The following is a 20,940-nucleotide window of genomic DNA, read 5'->3' as shown; positions in this document are numbered from 1 at the left end:
AGCTTGGGAAGCTGCCTGGCTCGCGCTGACTTTCAGGAGTACTCTTGCCTAGTCTGCCCGTTGCATTCTTCTCTGTGCCACGCCCAGGGCCACCGTAGGCCCCAAGCAATCAGATCTGGTGATTAGCTCCGGTAGCAGCCTCTAGCCTCCAGCCTGGTAAAACTAACTGGCTGCAGCTTATTTGGGCCAGCCTGGAAAACTAACCAGCCCTGCCCTTAGATGAGAGAGACAGACTCCTTATGTAATGTGTGGAGACAGTCAAAGGACACATAATCCTGTTTGAAATGTCTAGGACCCACTAAAGGAGCCTGACCAGCCATTGTCCCCACCCCTTTCTCTTTGGAGCCCAGTGGGGTCTCTGAGATGCAAGGTGCGCTTTAACACAGTGTTTACCAGCAAGACCCTCCCCTTCCTCCCCTACCCAACCCAAGTGTCAAGAGCACCAAGGACCTAGGAACCCATTCATTCTGCTTTTCTCTTTATCAGTTATTATTTTAATTGTGCGTATTTGAGGGTATGGTGTGATAAGTTAGTATGTGTGTACAATACGTACTGTTCAGGATACTCAGAGGAACGGTGTTCCAGTGCACTTGTAAAGTGTCCTTTGAGCTTTACAGAGGTCTCTGTAAGGTGGGGCACTGTGGAAACTTCATAAAATGAAGATTAATATGCACTGGGATATTCTCAGCATCCCCGCTATTCCCTGTGGAGGAGCGTGCTTTCGTCTCGTCTTTATACATGCGTTCTTTCTCTTTCCCTAGGCAGCTGCTGAGGAAAAGAAACACATTTCATAATTTCCTCCTTGCGGTTTTTATTTTAGGAGCTGAAAGATGACTTGAAGGGTGATCTCTCTGGCCACTTTGAGCACGTCATGGTGGCTCTCGTTACGGCACCAGCTGTGTTTGATGCGAAGCAACTGAAGAAATCCATGAAGGTACCAGCTCTTGATGCTCCCCAGATTCCACTGTCAATTAGGGAACTCTCAGGGCATTCGCTTCAGACTTGCTGGGCTTGGGCACCATTTTTATTGTCCACTTTAAAGGGTGGCGTGATTCTGGGGAGCTCTGTGTAACCGGAAGCCCAGATATCCCTGGGCTGCATGGATAGTCACATTTTCTGTTTTTTTGACTACTCAAATTTCTCTTTCTTTTCTTTGACTGAATGTAAATGCCATCATCTCTCCATTACTTAGGCTCCATCCCTTGTATTAATTTTAGCCCCTTGCTTTCTTTTGCCCTTCAGAACCCCTAAATCTTTCACCAAATCTGTAGGCTGTGCTCCAAAGTCTACTGCGTCAGGCACATCTCAGAGAGCAGCAGGATGGAAGCCGGTATCTCCATCCATAGCTGCCTCTCCATGGCAACCTCCTGCATCTCTTGGTTACACTGCATCAGTACCTTAAGCAGGTCCCTTCATTTCCATTCCTGCCCTAGTTCTGGAACTATTTCCCATGGTCGAAATTACTTTTATAAAGATGTTTTTAAGTGAGGTGAAATACCGAAATCTCCAGTAAACTCATTATCCCCTTCATCACCCAACAGAGTCTGGGTGTCTACGATTTTTTTTTAAATTCTTCCAGCCATAATTCCCCAGAGAAATGGAGCTATTAGGCAGAACATATATATTAAAAACTTTTCTGTAAGGAACTAGGTATGCTTTGTAAGTCTGGGTGGTAAGCCCATGATCACGGGGCAGGTGGTCAGGGAAGACAGGAGCCGTCAGCAGTCTCCGAAGCTCCTGCCCACAGGTACAGCCTTGTCTTTGCTCTTACGCCTTTCAACAGAATGCAACAGGCACAAATAGAGGACAGAGTATCTAAAGTATGTCCACTTAAAAATCAATCGATAACAGACTTTAATTCTAGTCATAATGCACCTTCACAGTGACACACAGATTAGCATCTGGCTGGATAACCAGGGATCAAGATGGCAGGAGGAGCTGAACACCACACCCTCCCAACCCCATTCACTGGAGCTTGCTTCATTGGCCTCTTCTCTGCTTCCCGAGCATTCTGAGCGACCTTGTTTTGTAATCCTCCTCCCTGATGTTCCATCCTCACTCCTTCTCCACAGACATTACACATTACTTTACTCAAATTTACCATTGTTGTCTTTTTGTGTAACTTTCACATCTTTCTGTGTAACTTTCACTTGTGTTTACTTCAGGAGGACTTTACCCTAGGACAGAAGTTTCTGGATTTTTTTTTTCTGGGATATCTTTTTCTTCTAGGCAGCTTCCTCTTCTGGCTTAGGAACCATTTGCTCATTTTCAGTGAGGGTCAGCTCAATGCAGGGTGGCTCAGACAAAAACTAACCTGACCCTGTGAACCCTGGGAGTGTGGGGACTCTGGGGCTTCGTTCAGCTGGATATGATCGGAGAAGCGAAACTCAGAATCTCAATCTCAGCATACACTCTGACCTTTTGGGCCACTAAGCTTGAGTCTCCTTTCACTTCTTCCTGGACACGCCCATCTCAGTTCGAATAATGTAGCATTGGGATACTTCCATTAAAAGAAAAAAACAACAAGACAAAGCAAAGCAAGGTCTCACTGTGTAGACCAGGTGGCCTTGAACTCATAATCCTCTTGCCTCACTTTCCAACTGTTGGAATTACAAGCATCCAGCCACAGCACGCTTGTCACTCCTACAAAGCAGCATCTCCCACACACTTAGATGGCAGATGTGCACCTGGTATCCCAGGCAGTGTGACAGAGGTAGTCTTTACGATTTGAACCTCTTTCTTGACTTTGATTCTGTGGGATTTTTCTGATGTGAGTGAACACTGAGTCAGGCACACCTAGCTGTTGCCAGGTAACTGTGAGGCGGAGCCTAGACAAAATGCTAACAGCAACAAGTATTAGAAAATGTTCTCATGGCTGAATAGTACTCCATTGTGTAGATATACCACATTTTTTGTATCCACTCTTCTGTTGAGGGATACCTGGGTTCTTTCCAGCATCTGGCAATTATAAATAGGGCTTCTATGAACATAGTAGAGCATGTATCCTTATTACATGGTGGGGAATCCTCTGGGTATATGCCCAGGAGTGGTATAGCAGGATCTTCTGGGAGTGAGGTGCCCAGTTTTCGGAGGAACCGCCAGACTGATTTCCAGAGTGGTTGTACCAATTTGCAGCCCCACCAGCAGTGGAGGAGTGTTCCTCTTTCTCCACAACCTCTCCAACACCTGCTGTTTCCTGAATTTTTAATCTTAGCCATTCTGACTGGTGTAAGATGATATCTCAGGGTTGTTTTGATTTGCATTTCCCTAATGACTAATGAAGTTGAGCATTTTTTAAGATGCTTCTCTGCCATCCGAAGTTCTTCAGGTGTGAATTCTTTGTTTAACTCTGTACCCCATTTTTTAATAGGGTTGTTCGGTTTTCTGGAGTCTAACTTCTTGAGTTCTTTATATATATTGGATATTAGCCCTCTATCTGATGTAGGATTGGTGAAGACCTTTTCCCAATTTGTTGGTTGCCGATTTGTCCTCTTGATGGTGTCCTTTGCCTTACAGAAACTTTGTAATTTTATGAGGTCCCATTTGTCAATTCTTGCTCTTAGAGCATACGCTATTGGTGTTCTGTTCAGAAACTTTCTCCCTGTACCGATGTCCTCAAGGGTCTTCCCCAGTTTCTTTTCTATTAGCTTCAGAGTGTCTGGCTTTATGTGGAGGTCCTTGATCCATTTGGATTTGAGCTTAGTACAAGGAGACAAGGATGGATCAATTCGCATTCTTCTGCATGCTGCCCTTCAGTTGAACCAGCACCATTTGTTGAAAAGGCTATCTTTTTTCCATTGGATGTTTTCAGCCTCTTTGTCGAGGATCAAGTGGCCATAGGTGTGTGGGTTCATTTCTGGATCTTCAATCCTGTTCCATTGATCCTCCTGCCTGTCACTGTACCAATACCATGCAGGTTTTAACACTATTGCTCTGTAGTATTGCTTGAGGTCAGGGATACTGATTCCCCCAGATTTTCTTTTGTTGCTGAGAATAGTTTTAGCTATCCTGGGTTTTTTGTTGTTCCAGATGAATTTGATAATTGCTCTTTCTAACTCTGTGAAGAATTGAGTTGGGATTTTGATGGGTATTGCATTGAATCTGTATATTGCTTTTGGCAAAATGGCCATTTTAACTATATTGATTCTACCGATCCATGAGCATGGGAGGTTTTCCCATTTTTTGAGGTCTCCCATTAGAAACAATGAATTCATGAAATTCTTAGGCAAATGGATGGAACTAGAGAACATCATACTAAGTGAGGTAACCCAGACTCAAAAGTGAGTGAATCATGGTATGCACTCACTAATAAGTGGATATTAACCTAGAAAACTGGAATACCCAAAACATAATCCACACATCAAATGAGGTACAAGGAGAAAGGAGGAGTGGCCCCTGGTTCTGGAAAGACTCAGTGAAACAGTATTCGGCAAAACCAGAACAGGGAAGTGGGAAGGGGTGGGTGGGAGGACAGGGGAAGAGAAGGGGACTTAAGGGACTTTCGGGGAGTGGGGGGCTAGAAAAGGGGAAATCATTTGAAATGTAAATAAATTATATCGAATAAAAAAAAAAAAGAAAATGTTCTCTTCGGTTAAGAAGAAATCCACAGTAAGGATTGGAGACGGAGAATGGTGATAGTCTCATTATTGAGGACCCTTTGGTCTTAGGCTCTCCCATCTTAGCTAAAGTTGACAACACTGTTGCAGTGAGTTTGTTGCTACACCGCTGTGGCTCCTGGGAGATCACATAGGTATACCTGCTCAGGAGCTATCTTTGGATCCGAGAATGAAACACACGCACACACACACACACACACACACACACACACACACACACACTAGCTTATTTTTAAAACGCCTTGGCTACCTCAAAGGCCGGACACTCCTAAACCTTCCCCTGCTACCCCAGGCCCAATTGGGGAAGTAACCAGTGGCCACTTACCCAAATTCTTACATGGTTCATTGTCTCTCTCTCTTTCCTGCCTCTCTCTTCTACCCCCATCTTCATCCTGGCTGTCCTCCATCTTCTCCTCCCTGTGTCCTAGTCGACACAACTCTAGGGGGCCTGCCCTGTCTCCCTTACTCAGTATCTTTATTGATCAATCAAAAACCAACTGGGAACAAGGATCTTTAGCATTTGGACACACAGATTCCCAATTAAATCAAAGCATTATGACTAATCCCCAACACAGTTCTAGGCACCTAAAATGCACAAAGGATAAGAAAGGTTTTACAGCCTCTCTCTCTATAAGGGCACACCTAGAACTTGTCTGCCTCTGATTATTCTGCACATATCCATTGGTTAGAATTTAGTTGCATGGTTGGATTCAGTGGCAGGCATCCCAGCCACAATTGAATCTGTTTATAAGTTTCATGGGCTTTATTTGATCAAGTTCTTCTGCAAATAGTTTCACAAGGAGAGTCAGTGACCTTGATATAAATGAGGCATAGAGGCAGCTGGGCTCCAAGCCAACATGGCCCACGACAACATTTACTGGAGTTGAAAACCTCTGTGCATGAGAAGGCTTGGAGGTGCTGACCAACTCTGCCCAGAGGTGCAAGGATGAACGCATTCAAAATTGCTGTGGAGCCCTTTCTCAACAGAGTGCTACATCAGCTTCCCAGGCTAATCCTCTTAGACCATCGCTTCCGATCTTTAATGACATGGTCAATTTTCCCTTATACTCTTCCTCCCTAGGATTATTTTTGACTATTTTCACAGTAGAGTGGAGCACTTTCTTGAAGAAACCTAAAGTGGGTTTACTCTAGGTGACTTGTTATTTTAATTCTAAAATGCATGGAAAATCAGAAGCCTAGTGTCGAGCAGTATGAGGTCCTACACTGATTTACTTAGAGCTGTTCTTTCATCTGTACAAAATCAAATATTTGGACTGAAAAGCATGAAATTAATTTTTTAAGTGCTCTAAAGATAAGATTTCTTCTTCCTTTGTCAGGGAACTGGCACAGATGAAGATGCCCTGATTGAAATCTTAACAACCAGGACAAGCAGGCAGATGAAGGAGATCTCGCAGGCCTATTACACAGGTAATCTTGTTTTCTTCCAGCCTTTACCGCTGATCACGTGTGCGAGCCAAGTTGGTTCTCCTAGCATCTCGCCTGTCGTGAGCATCTTGAGAAGGCAGGAAGTAGGGAAAGAAAGATACATCCTACCGTGGACTGTGCACTTTCAGGGCAAGTTAGAATGTGACCTGCCACATGACAATGGTGTTGCTATCTTGTGTTTATAGCACACTCTAATCAGAGGGCCCTGCCCTCAACATTCACTTAGTCGAATGAACCATTTTCATCAATAGAGTCTCAAATCATTGTGCACTTCTATCATAAGTTAAAAACCACTCAGGCTCATGATTTTGGGTGTGGGAAGTCTGGTAAGCCATTTAGAGCTGATGTCTATTAGCCATGTAAAAATTAGAATGTCCTCACTATGTAATCCAGACTCTTCTCAGGGGTGGTATGAACTCATAGGTGATTCCTAGCCACTACACTTCAGGCTCAGACACAAGCTCAGACATTCCCAGGCCTCATATAACTCTGACCAATTGCCTGTAACCCGGGATCCGCACTGCACACTCAGGTTCAGTAGCTCAGTAGAAGACTAACATAAAAGTATAGTACTCCCGATGACAGTTTTGTTATAAAGGAACTGACTCATGGACAGCCAAATGACAAGACACACACACACACACACACACACACAGAGAGAGAGAGAGAGAGAGAGAGAGAGAGAGAGAGAGAGAGAGAGAGGCAGAGACAGAGACAGAGACAGAGATAGACAGACAGACAGACAGACAGACAGAGGGGGGAGGGTCTAAGAGCTCTAGTCTGATGCTTCTACCCTGATGGTACATTAGTGAGCAATTGCCAAGTTACCATGCTCACTTAAATATCAGTAGCCACTGTTTTTAGTCAGGGTTTGTCTCTGAGGTATGATTGATTGAGTCATCATCCATTGACTGAGCTCATCTCATAGCTTGTCCTACGAGGTTTGGTATGACCATGTCACATGATGCAAAGCTTAGCCCTCTCATATCAGGGCTGGTCTCCCTAATCTTACTGCTTGCTTTTCTTGCTCATCTTGTGAGAAAAACTCAGAAGAATAATGTGAATAAGAGGCTCAATTACCAGAGAGAGAGAGAGAGAGAGAGAGAGAGAGAGAGAGAGAGAGAGAGTCAGAGTCCAAGGATTTGTCCCAAGAATCAAGGACCAAATATCAACTCAATTCTGAATTACACAACATCCACAAAGTTCTCTAAGGCCCTTGACGGTGCCGTGTTTCCTAAATTCGCATTTCCAGGAGGTCCAGTTGTGCCGGAAAAGCCCATGGAAATGGGAATCCTGGGCCCCGGATGGGTATGAGAAAGGTTATTTCTCATTAAATGATAGATACCTAAATAGTAGGTGACTAATTTGTTACTGATGTATGAATTAGGGTCCAGTCAGAAAACTACAAACAATACTCTGCATTTTAACAGAGAGAGTTTATAGAGATAACTACATCAATGCTTTCAGAAAATAGAGAAAGAACAGAAACGGAAGATAGATGGCAATATACCAAATACCTCCAAAGTTAAGAACTCAGTGACACAGAAGTCAGGAGGAGGAAGCCACCTGCCGGGTGTCGGTGCCACCAGGAACCCCAGGGAAGCGTTCAGATTTCTACAAGGAGGATCTCGCCTGTCTGGAGCTGTCACCTTTGTTGTTCTGCAAGGAGCTCACTGCAGAGGCCACGGCTGCCTCTCAGGGAGGAAGAAACAGCAAAATGCATTTCTTTCCTCTCCCTGCCCACTGGTCTCCACTCAGTCCAGGCTAGAAACGTAGCAGGAAGCATGCGAATTTGAAGTAGATGAGAGGACTGGTTAATGAAAGGCACAGGGGGACACATAATTAGTGTTTAGAATATTTGATTCAAGTGGGACTCACAAGATGACTTCAGTGGGTAAAGGCACACTCCTCCAAGCCTAGAAATATGGTCTACATTCTAGGGACCCACATGGTAGCAAAAGAGGACTTACTCCAAAAGTTGTCCTTGAACCCCAATGCATGGGCTGTGGTGCACACGTGTACACACACACACACACACACATGAATGTAATAATGTGTATAAAGTTATTGTGGGTACAAAATACTTGCAGAACTCTACAGGATTCCATTGTAATATGAAATTGTGACCCATGCATAAAAGTCTATCAAAGGAGGTCATCAACTTGCAATAAGCTGTCCCATTTATGCAGTGACACAATAGTCCAAATAAACAGCTAGGAACTAAGCTTTTCCAGGATTCCAAGATTCCTGGTGTATGAGAGAATGCCAAAGCAGGGACCATGAACTCTTAAGTCCTGATTCAGGCTCCTTCCCATTGCAACACCACCCTCATTCTTTTATCCTGATACACTTCAAAAATGCACAAGGCACTTGTCAGCTGTATTGGAATCATTTTTGCCTATTTCCTTTTTGCTATAATTATTGGTACCTACTGGTTGTACATCTCAGTGAGTTTCATTGTCATGTTTGCATACATGCATGTGTTAGGCAGGAATCATGCCCACCCTTCCTTTTACAATCTGCATTTTAATTTTTTAATAGTCCAACTTCCTGCAAAATATGTGGTGAAGAAGGAAGCCAGAGGAGACTGAGTGGCACGAATATTTAGTCTTATCTAAATAATTCTAAAATTACAAAATACTTTTGATTTGTTTTTAGATTAAAATTCCTTCTCTAAATAGAATGTAGGGTGGGACAATATTACGACTGGTAGGCATAAATTATCACCATTAATATAAATAATTTATATCTCTGGTGTCTTTTATTTGTATGAATTTCTTCAAAACTGATAGATTTCATTAAAGAGAGTCATTAAATTGTACTGAGGATATTTTTTTCTGTGATGCAATCTATCACTTTCTGTAATTGCCTTCTGATTTAAAGATGGTTATCCATGTGGAAAGTTTACATGAAGTTACTGAAGAGAGTGTAGAAGGGATTCATGTGGATACCTGGTGTCGCCTCCATCCAGATATGTCTTACCAACAAGGGAATCACCACTCCAAACGAGCAGAACAGAAAAGTTAAGTTGTAGGCGGGACAGGAAATGTGCTCAGTGGTAGTGTTCTTGCCAAACATGCACAAGACCGGGGCCTCAACTACAAAATATTAACAATAAATATCAAAGCTGGAAGAATGGCTCAGAGGTTAAGAGAATTTGCAACTCTTACAGGGGACCCAGCTCAGCCTTAGCACCCACATAGTGGATCATAATAATGTAACTTCATTTCCAGAGAGCCCTGACCTCTGACTTCTGTTGGCACCAGGTACATACAAAGTACATTTACTTGCATGCAGGCAAAACGCTTATGCACATAAAAAGAAAATAAATAAATCTTTACAAATAAGAATAAAAGTAAAAGAGTAAAAGTGAGCACAGTTTACCACTTGACATGTAAAAGGGACTACAAATACTAGTGTACTTGTATACTAGTATAGTGTATAATATACTAGTGCATAATATAGTATATAGTATACTAGTACAGCGTACACTGTACTAGTGTAGTGTACCATAATATATAGTATACTAGTATAGTGTATAATATACTACTTTATAGTATATAGTATACTAGTATAGCATATACTAGAGTATGTGAACACAAAGCTGGCATTGGTTACTTTTTTATTCCTTATTTTTGAGCAATATTAATATAGTCTAGGAGCATTTCTTAAGATGATTTTTATTAGATATTTTTTTATTTACATTTCAAGTGTTATCTCCTTTTCACATTTCCCCTCTGAAAACTCCCTATTTCATCCTCCCTCCCCCTGCTCACTAACCCATCCACTCCTGCTTCCCTGTCCTGGCATTCCCCTACCCTGGGGCAATGACCCTTCACAGGACCAAGGACCTATCCTCTCATTGATGTCAGACCAGGCCATCCTCTGCTACCCATGTGGCTAGAGTCGTGGGTCCCTCCATATGTACTCTTTGGTTGGTGGTTTAGTCCCTGGGAGCTCTGGGGTTACTGGTTGGTTCATATTGTTGTTCTTCCTATGGAGCTGCAAACCCCTTCATCTCAAAATGATTTCTAAAGATGAAGGTTAGATTCAATAAAACTGAACAATAGCAGTGGCTTACACATTATCAATATTTAATTCTTTTATATGTAGAGGTTGGGAGATTGACAGTTCTATGTCTATAGCATCTCAAAACTTTCAGAGACTCACGCCCCATTCTTTGTAGTGATGGACAGAGAATCCTTGCACCTCAATCCACAGAGGCAGAATCAAAGAAGGGAAGGACACAGTGGCGACGGCACATCCCTTTGAGTAGACTTCCCAGCAAACTCATTCATGTCTGCCTACGTGTGATCAAGAACTTAGTAACTGGGCTTCTCACAGTTCACCAAGAGCACAGCTTTGGGCTGTTTGATTTACCTCTGTTGAAGGTTAGGACTCTTGATGTGAAGGAAGAATAAATGTGAAAACCTAAAGCCAACTAGCTGATTCCTATCCTGTCAGATGAAATGAGCCACAATCAACCCAGAACCACAGTTCTTCCGTTGCTTGCCTCTCACAACACCCAGAGCAGCGCCTCCATCCCACGCTAGCAGAGCATGAGGAAGCCAGGCAGAGGGGACACTCGGTCACTGCCCTCTGCACTGCAGCAGTCTGTTTTAGTTTTTCAGGACTTAATCACGTTCTTATTTGGTTTCAGTGTATAAGAAGAGCCTCGGAGATGACATTAGCTCTGAAACGTCTGGAGACTTCCGGAAAGCCCTGCTGACTCTGGCAGATGTAAGATTTCACTGTTAATTATCTGCGTCCCCTCTCTTTCAGGGAGTTAACAGAACCCAGGACCATGAGATTTTCGTTTTCCATGAAGCAACTCATTCACATGACATTTGCATTGCAGTTATCAATAAGACATTTAACCAAGATCACAGAAGCATAGGTGGTGATATAACCACAACAAAAAGCCTCTGTTGGCTCAGATCAGTCTACAGATTACAAGTGTTTCCACTGAGATTCACAGTGTGCAGCTCTGAAGCACCACCCACCCAAACTCAAAATGGCTCATTTTTCCGCCATGCTTGCATCTTTAGAACCTACGGAATTCTTTTGGGCTCCAAAGAATACTCATTTTGCTTAAAATAAATGAGAAGACACAGGACTATTCTCAAAACTGGGTAGTAAAGTCGGGGAAAAACATATCCTGTTTCAGGACTTTGTGCCTGATACCTTGGAAGTGACATTATGTGAGCATATGCGACCACTGTTCACTTTACTTGGAAGGTTTATGACTTCAGTAATGTTCAGAGTAATGCGGGGGGCTGCAGCAAGTAAAGGCCCTTGTCAAGAACTCCGGCAACCAGGTCCAATTTCTGGAACCCACAGAAAAGTGGCTAGAGAGAGACTCACCTCCATGAGGTGACTCTCTGACCTCCACACTTGTGCTGGTGACCCACCAAGCACATCCATACTAATGTGCAATAAATGTGGGTTTTTTTTTTTCTTAAAGACGTAAACTTCAGGGTTAGAGAAGTGGCTCAGCAGTTAAGGCTGCTCCTCAGAGAACAAAGAGTCTCACCTTCACATGTTGGCTCACAATCTCTCTTCAGGCATGTGTGTATGGGTACCATACATGCATGTGGCACACATACACACATGCATGCTTAATACCCACACACATTAAAAAAAAAAGGTAGTAAAGTCAAAGATGAGATTTATTCACAGGCTTGAGTAAGAGAGGCCGGGATTAAAGCCCTGTCTCGCTGACTTCTTGCGGCTGATTTACACAGCTCCTGATGTGTGGGAAAATCCCAAGAGACACAGCATGTCGGCTGAGGCATGCTTGAAGAGTGAGGCATTATTCCACTTGGAAATAGTCCATCCTCGTTATAGCTTCAGGTGCTTTAACTGCTGAAAACCTTTCGAAGGTTGAATATATAAACCCAAACATCTGAAGGGCAGTGGCAGGCATGGCCTCAGCGGTGTGTGTCCCGATGCGCATGTTCCTTGTTTGAAGTGCGCACACCTGCTGGATGCAGGAAGAATAGCCCTCCGGGGCTGGTTTTGGATAACTGGACCGACTCTCCTGCTGCCTAATGACTTTCTCTATCGGGACAAGTCACTTTAAGTGTCCAGGAATTGTGCTCATTCCTGTGAAACTGCACTTTAGACAGACATTAACCCCTTGAGGTGTTGTGAAGAGTAGGAAAGAATAATTGAGGTGTCGGCTGTGTAGAAATCAGTACTTTAGGGTCCACTCAAGTGTTCTATGGAGTTTTTCAGACCTATGAATGGACCTTCCGTCACAGTTTCATGCAGAAGAGTTCCACTTCTCCAGGAAGTCTGTCTTCTGACTATTTATGTCACCCCTTCCCTCTCCCTCAGAAACTACCCTTATTTTTCTGCTTCTAGTTTGCCTCTTCTGTAGTGTCCAGTGGTTGAAGTCACTCACCATGCAGCCTTTTCAGACCCGCTTTCAGCATTAATCCATCTGCCGTTCTGTGTGGTCAGGACACTGACTTATGATAGCTGCACTTTAGAGTTTTTTGTTTGTATTTTGTTTTTTGTTTTTTGTTTTTTGCTTTTTTGTTTTTTTATTTTGTTTTGTCTTTGTGTTGGTTTTTTTTTTTTTGTTTTTGTTTTTTTGAATGAGTGAGTTTCTTATAGCAAGCAAAAGGAAATGAACTATCTAAAGTAGCTGCAGAAGCTTAGAACAGCTCCATCAAACGAACGAACCGGGCCACTGGCAGCATCCAGCACAAACCACCAAAGTATCCCAGCTGAAAGAGTAACAAAAGGTAGCAACATCAAACTGGTGATTACAGCAGCAGTTCAGTGGGGAAACACAGTTGAACAGAGTGGAGCTCTGGAATGAGAGTCAGACTGAACACAGTGTGCCTGCTGGTGAGGTTTCCAAGCAAAAGAACCCTCAGTGAGTCACTAAGATAGAGAACATCCTCAAACCAACACTTACAGCCATCTATCCAAAGTGATTGGATGCCCTACTCCTTTCCGGGCAGTATTCTCTCTGCAGTGAGCTTCTGCCTTCTCTTTCCCACTGTAGACATTGTAATATTATGATATGATCATATGATAAACAATTGTGACTGCAGATGGAGATAGTTTACTTCTTAGCTGTTTTCAAGGACAGCATGTTTTAGCTGCTAGCTGTTTTGCCTTCTCGTGGTTGCTGAGTCAGGGGCCCAGCCTGACCCAGGACAGGGGCATTTGGGGGACATGTGACATAAACATGCTTGGCCAGAATTTGGAGGGTCACTCCTGTTTCCAGAGCCAACTGCTTAGTGATATCAAAAACCATGTCATCCCACCAACATAATGGATATCGCCTGTGATGTTTCTCCATATATCTTTTCCACAACCGTCTTAGTCAGGGTTTCTATTCCTGCACAAACATCATGACCAAGAAACAAGTTGGGGAGGAAAGGGTTTATTCAGCTTACACTTCCACACTGTTGTTCATCACTAAAGGAAGTCAGGACTAGAACTTAAGCAGGTCAGGAAGCAGGAACTGATGCAGAGGCCATGGAGGGATGTTTCTTACTGGCTTGCTTCCCCTGGCTTGCTCAGCCTGCTCTCTTATAGAACCCAAGAATACCAGTCCAGAGATGGTACCACCCACAAGGGGCCCTCCCCCTCCTTGATCACTAATTGAGAAAATGTGTTACAGCTGGATCTCATGGAGGCATTTCCTCAGCTGAAGCTTCTTTCTCTGTGATAACTCCTGCCTGTGACAAGTTGACACACAAAACCAGCCGATACAACAACTAACTGGTCAGCTTGTGCCTATTTTTTTTTTTAGTTTGTGCCTATTATTACTGAATAATATTTTGTTGTATGAACTGTTTGTCAGTTGAAGGGCATCTTGGTTCCTTCAAAACTTTGTCAGTTATAAGCAAAATTCAGTTAAATATTTATGTGCAAGCTTTTGTATGGGCATGTGTCCATCTTGCTTAGATAAATGTCAAAGTGCATAATTTCTAGATTACACTCTAAGAGTGGACCTAGGAATGTAAGAAACTGCTGGACGGTCTCTCAGAGTCTATGTACCACTTACATTCCCACGAGCAGTGAAAGTTGAGTTCCTAGTATTTCCGCTGTTTCCCAGCATTTGGAGACATCCGTGTTTTGGAGTTTAATCATGTTAGCAGATCCTGCCTTAATTTATAGTCCCCAGAGACAGGATGAAAACCATCTTTCCATGTTTTCTTGCCGTCTAAACATCTTCTATGGTGAGATGTCTCCTTAGATCATTTACAGTCTCTTAAAATAGGGTTGTTGATTATCTTCTTCCTGATCCTCAGAAGATCTTTATGTTTTTTTGAGTATTTGTCTTTTATCAAGCATGTTCTGTAAATACTTTCCGTCTGTGCCTTGTCTTTTCATTGTAACACCTTTGGGTTTCCAGAGGAGCCTGAGACCCTAGGTTGTGTGCCCTGCTACACTGACTGACTATCAATGGCAGAGACAGCTCGGAGCCAAGAGAGCCCGATTTTTCTCTGCTCCGTAGTCTGTCTCATGGAAAACCCTACCTACCAAGATGAGCTGGTACGTGGAGCCCTGTGTCCTGGAAGGGCTGACCTGACTTTCCTCATCTCTACTGCTTTAGGGGAGAAGAGATGAAAGCCTCAAAGTGGATGAACATCTGGCCAAAAAAGATGCTCAGGTGAGTAGCAGCCGGGAGAACGGCTTTTAAATACACCCACCCCCACCACCCTGCCTTGGCCTTGGCCTCTCCAGTCCTGTCTGAGGTAAAGCCCGGAGACAAGTGCCATCCCGCCCAGCCCCTGCCTGTCACCGCGTTGACAAGTATCCACCATCCCCCCCTCCAGGTACTGCGTTTGACCTTCAGATTTGATTGGCCTCTAAAATTGAGCGAAACTCCCACTCTTCCCATTCCCTCCCCTCAAATAGAGAAAGAATTGCATTCGTGATGACCCACAGGGCCTCTTCCATTTGCCAACAGATCCTCTATAATGCTGGTGAGAACAAATGGGGCACGGACGAAGACAAATTCACCGAGATCCTGTGTCTGCGGAGCTTTCCACAGCTGAAACGAAGTGTGTATGCTTCAAGTCGTCTTGGCTCTGTGTTACTTTTACAAAGGTCTTTGTTGTTTACATAGAAATATCTTAGGAGACCAAATGGACAAGTCGACTTTTAACTAGGTAGCACTGACGTTCTCTTCCGTTTTGCCCTGAAGACTTAGCAGGCTACTTATCCTGTGGGTAGCTCAAGATGAGAATGAGGAAGATAGAAGCAACCCTGCAGACAGCAAGAGCTGGCCTCCCTGCTTCCTCCCTAGCTCTCCCGGGCTCGCCACCTTCTGGAAATGTCAGGCATTGCCATACCTCGCCCGGCATTGACAGGAAGCTTGCTTGCTTGCTTTCTTTCTTTCTTTCTTTCTTTCTTTCTTTCTTTCTTTCTTTCTTTCTTTCTTTCTTTCTTTCTTTCTTTCTTTCTTTCCTTCTTTCTTTCTTTCTTTCTTTCCTTCTTTCTTTCTTTCTTTCTTTCTTTCTTCCTTCCTTCCTTCCTTCCTTCCTTCCTTCCTTCCTTCCTTTCTTCCTTCCTTCCTTCCTTCCTTCCTTCCTTCCTTCCTTTCTTTCTTTCTTTCTTTCTTTCTTTCTTTCTTTCTTTCTTTTTTTCCTTTCTTCCTTCCTTTCTTTCTTGCTTTCTTGCTTTCTTTTTTTTAAATATATTTTTATTTTCTATATTCTTTGTTTACAATCCAAAAGCTTTCCCCTTTCCCAGTTCTCCCCCCCCCCCATATGTCCCATAAGTCCTCTTCTCTCCACCCATTCTCCTATCTTTCCCCCTCCCTTTTTTCTGTCCTGGTACTCCCCTACAATGCTGGATCAAGCCTTTCCAGGATTAGGGCCCTCTTCTTCCTTCTTCATGGGAATCATTTGATATGCTAATTGTATCTTCAGTATTCAGAGTTTCAGTGCTAATTAATATCCACTTATCAATGATTGCAGTCCATGTGTATTCTTTTGTGATTGCGTTACCTCGCTTAGGATGATATTTTCCAGTTCCAACCATTTGCCTAAAAAATTTCATGAATTCACTGTTTTTAATTGCTGAATAGTACTCCATTGTGTATATATACCACATTTTCTGTATCCATTCCTCCATTGAGGGACATCTGGGTTCTTTCCAGCTTCTGGCTATTATAAATAAGGCTGCTATGAACATAGTGGAGCATGTGTCCTTGACCACCTGAGTTTAGTCCTAGGAACCCATGTGGTGGAAGGAGAAAACTACCTTCTATAAGTTGTCCTCTGACCTTTGCACATTAAGACACACACACACACACACACACACACACACTACATACAATTAATATTTAAAAATGTTTTAAGAAAACTTCCCAGTTAACATTCTGTAGCAGGTTAAGCATTTCTGACCACCTAGCACAGCATTGCTTCCTAGAACTGCTATAATTTTACAATAGATAAGTTATTTGTCACAGAACTCTTTTAACTGTTTCATGCTGGGGAGGTGGGGGAAGGGAGATCACTGAAGAAATGGCCCAAGGAGTTCAGTCTTCATTGTGTTCAACGTTTGATGGCTGCTGGGGTTCTGGCTTGCTCGCTGATCTGCTACATCTTTCATTTTTAAGTGGGAAATATATTCGAGTGTGGCCCTCTGGGATGCTTTAAATATTTTTATGGTGCTTTTTTTTTTTTTTTTTTTTTTTAGCATTTGATGAGTACAGAAATATTAGCCAGAAGGACATTGAGGACAGCATTAAAGGAGAATTATCTGGGCATTTTGAAGACCTGCTGCTGGCCATAGGTAAGCCCTTGAGTGTTAATAAATGGAACTGTTTTTACTTCTTTGAAGTCCATGTCAACGTGAGCTAATTATAAGAATCTGGACTAATGCATCTCTCTGCTCCTTCAGCCCCAGCATGGCACAAGCAGCTATCTCAACCAATATTGCTAAATAATACATGGAGGAGAAGTTATCTACTTTTAAATTTGTATTTGGTTTGTCATTGTGTTTAGAGTATACCCTCTTTGAGAGCTGAAATATTACATTCTACTGGCATTTTTATTGAACCTTGTTGAAACTGAGTCTTAATCAATTTGGTATTCCACTATACTTTGTTATCTCTGGAAGATGTCAATGGCCTCCTAAACCGGAGCCAATCAGAGCTGTAGATCTCTTCCTCTTTGGTTGAGTGATTGATCAGGTGGGATTCAGAAGGAATCCATCCCCATACAGACACATAAATTAATGAGTGGTCAGAAGTGCTGTTATACCGGCAATGAGGTCTCACAGTTTGCTCTTCCAGGCACTAAGAAAGTGCCTCAAAAGAAAGATGAGATCAAAGGATGAAGCACTACTCAAACTCAGGATTCTTGACCACTTTTGTGAAGAGTCAAAAAATGAATGCACGTGTCTCTGTCTTTCTCTGTCTCTTACACACATTCTCAAAGAGGTGGGGGTCTAGGCTGCTTAGATCTACTTAGGGACACTGTAGAATTGACTTCAGGATTCCACTGGGGAATACCATGACTTTGACCACCTTGTCACCTCACCAGTGGGAAGTCCTTTCCAATATCCATTGTAGTAATTCTTGCCACCTGCACTAAGATCCGCCTCAGGTGATCCTTCGGGGTAATTTCCTCTTCCTGGTACCTGAGATTCAGTCTCCAAATGCTAATTCCCATATCTGAGGAATGACTCCTAATTATGGTGCCTTAACTTTTATTTTTAAGCAAATTTTGTAGGCTGGGCACTGTGCTCAACCCTTCATAAATGTCAATTCATCTAAACCTTTGACAGTCCTTCAAAGCAGGTATAGTGTTAATTTTGGCTAAACCTCTCAGTGCTCCTGGCAGGTTGCACTCCCAGTCACCTGCCAGAACCCTCTGTGTAACAGAGCCCTGGCTGTCCTGGACTTGATTCTCAAATGAAACACACACACACACACACACACACTTCCACCTTGTAATCCTGACTTAGCACCCTCTAATTCTATATTTTATCTTTGTTGCCCTATGTCTTAGTCAGGGTTTCTATTCCTGCACAAACATCATGACCAAGAAGCAAGTTGGGGAGGAAAGGGTTTATTCAGCTTATACTTCCACACCAAAAGATGTCAGGACTGGAAAATCAAGCAGGTTACGAAGCAGGAGCTGATGCAGAGGCCATGGAAAGATGTTACTGGTTTGCTTCCGCTAGCTTGTTTGGCTTGCTTTCTTATAAAATCCAGGACTACCAGTCTAGGGATGGCACCACCCACAATGGGGTAGGCCCTCCCTGCCCCTTGATCACTAATTGAGAAAAATGCCTAACAGCTGGATCTCTGGAGGTATTTCTTCAAAGGAGGCTCCTTCTTCTATGATAACTCCAGCTTGTGTCAAGTTGACACACAAAACCAACCAGTACACCCTGTTACCTTCTTAGCAACCATCTAGTCTTTGCTGCCTAAGACGCTTCTGGGCAGCTCTTCTGGGGGCTGCATTCCTTCTCACCTACATTTTGGATGATTATCCCTCTGTAGCTCTAAACCTGACCTGTCTGCCTCTGAATTCTGGTGATTCTCCTCCCCCTCCTTCCAGTTCCTAGCCAGTGCAAATCCAAAGGTAATGCCTCAGTCTACCTGCCCAGTCATTGGCCATTGACTCTTTATTGATCAATCAAAAACGAATTGGGGACAAGGACCTTCAGCATTTGGAAATGCAGACTCAATTTTGGTTCAAAGCATTAGAACCAATCCCCAACAAGGACGTTCATCCCCCTGGTGACACCATAAACCTGGGGCTCAGGTGGATTAAGTGACTTCCTTGGACCATGGGCATCTGAGTTTGTGAGATAAGTTGATAAAGGGGTATGGTCTTAACTTTAATGCTTGCTCAAGATTTAGGAGCAAATTAGAGATTAGGAACCTAGAGCAAGTTTCAGTTTGGTCAAGACAATAAAGATGGTAGGAAATAAGCAATTGTGAACTGTTGATAATGATTATAATTGAAGTGGCTCCTCCCCCAGCTCCCCTTCCTATGACATTATATGCAAAAATAAGTTCCTTACTACTGAGTTACTCTGTTGCTTCCCATATTTTTAGATACAAAGAACAAATCTTATACTTAGGAACATAAGGAAAAGGTAAAGGAAAGGAAGGACCATGATGAGAAGGAGTGTGTATCTACTTGTGGAAAGATAGAGGAGAAGCTAAGAAGATTTAAAAGGAGAAAAAGAAAGACTCATGATGCTTTTGTCCAAATCTTAAGACTTAATATTTTTGAAGAAAGTTTACTAGTAGCAGTGGGAAGGACTGGTTTCTTGTCAGACAACTTCACTTCTTAAGTTTTACTTAAGTCATTTACACACTGTATTAGTTACTTTCCTGTTGCTATGAGGAAAACATACTAACACCAAGGTGACTTAGAGATGAAGGGAAGGGTTTATTTGGGCTTATGCTTCTACAGGAATAACAGACCTAATTGGAAAGAAGGAGCTGCAGGTCTGGCAGCAGGAACAGGAAGTTGAGAGCTTCCATCTTGAACTACAGCCAAGAAGCAGAGAGAATGAACTGGAATTAGCTCGAGGGTTTCAACTCTCAGAGCTCACACACGGTGACATACTTCCTGTAGCGAAGCCACACCTCGTAAACCTTCCCAAACAGTGCCACCAGCTGGGAACCAAGTGCTCAGATGTCAGAGTCTGTGCAGGACATTTCTACTTAAACCACCACATACGGCAAGTCTTTGTCTTGCTGTATGTAAGTGTGTAAGCCACTATAAGCGAAGTCAAGGCTTTCTACAAGCCCCCAAATCCATTATAAAATTCATCTGCTCACCTACGCTCAGATTCCTGCCTGAATCAGACGTAAGAGCACAGAAACAACTGTGTTGCATGAATAGGTGTGTTCTCTATAGATTTTACTCTCCCTATGTATTTTCACTTTGACTCAAAGAAAACTAATTTACTTATGGTTTTGTCAGTTTCCTATTTCTGGCTTTATTTCTGTTTTTCTTGCCATTTCATAACAAAGATTTGGAAGACTATAATATATTTTTAAATGAATAAACTCAAGTTCTAGAGAGTTGTTCCAATACTAGCCTATACATCCTAACCTAGTCATTTTAAAGGAGGAGCCATCTGTGCAGAGATTTGGTTTTAGGCTGAAGATTGATGCCCTTTTTATGAAGTGAGCTATTTGTAACCACATCTCCATGGTCATTAGTAGCCCAAGCTATTCATCGGTAGCCAAAGATGTTGAAACTGAGTTGTGATACAGCCCAGGGAATTATCAGTATAAAATGAGGTGCACAACATGTCAGAGATGTGGCGATGACTCAGACATGTGGGAGCATCTTTGGTACATAATTTTATTTTCCCCATGGCATAATTTTATTTTCCCCAAAACATAATTACTGTTTTGAATTTCTGTGCAAATATGACATTACTGGGCTTTGAAATCCAGGATTAGCAGATTTTTGTTCCTTGTGAGCAAAATTCAGTAGTAAGATAGATTCAGTTTCTATTACGTGAAACTAATAACTACTTTGCTTTTTTCAACAACAAACAGTTCATTGTACAAGGAATACCCCAGCATTTTTGGCAGAAAGACTTCATCAGGCTTTGAAGGTTAGTCTGGAACTTTTATATTGTACTCATAGTTAGCATATTCCCTCACAGAGAATAAAAATACTGTTTAATATTGATGGGATGTTATATTTCTTTTCTACTTCAGTGAGTTTCTTTCTGAAGCTAATTTTTATACTAATTTGCCTCGAAGTATAATAATAAATATACCAGCCAAAGTAGAGGGAGCTGATAAAGGGTTTTCTAAATAATTTCCCTCACTTCGTTTGTGTAGGAGGTAGAACTTGTGGGATGCCTGACCTTAAACAGCTCCTGAGATGTGTGGCTTCTCAAGCAGCCTCACTCC

The 20,940-nt window shown here is 42.7% G+C and overlaps 1 protein-coding gene across 6 annotated transcripts in view; it reads left to right on the top strand.

Annotated features, from left to right (window-relative positions):
- Anxa3 (annexin A3) overlaps nucleotides 1-20,940 on the top strand; it is a 60,604-nt gene that overhangs the window by 21,891 nt on the left and 17,773 nt on the right. For all 6 annotated transcript variants that reach the window (XM_052199162.1, XM_052199168.1, XM_052199166.1 and 3 more), the window contains 7 exons: nucleotides 821-934; nucleotides 5,954-6,044; nucleotides 10,723-10,802; nucleotides 14,644-14,700; nucleotides 15,001-15,094; nucleotides 16,737-16,832; nucleotides 20,578-20,636. In XM_052199162.1, coding sequence (XP_052055122.1) covers nucleotides 821-934; nucleotides 5,954-6,044; nucleotides 10,723-10,802; nucleotides 14,644-14,700; nucleotides 15,001-15,094; nucleotides 16,737-16,832; nucleotides 20,578-20,636 — 591 coding nt within the window. The remainder of the gene's footprint in view (nucleotides 1-820; nucleotides 935-5,953; nucleotides 6,045-10,722; nucleotides 10,803-14,643; nucleotides 14,701-15,000; nucleotides 15,095-16,736; nucleotides 16,833-20,577; nucleotides 20,637-20,940) is intronic.

Source organism: Apodemus sylvaticus, chromosome 11 (genome assembly GCF_947179515.1).
Source record: "Apodemus sylvaticus chromosome 11, mApoSyl1.1, whole genome shotgun sequence".
Lineage (NCBI taxonomy): Eukaryota > Metazoa > Chordata > Mammalia > Rodentia > Muridae > Apodemus > Apodemus sylvaticus.
This window is presented reverse-complemented; position numbering and strand designations above follow the sequence as displayed.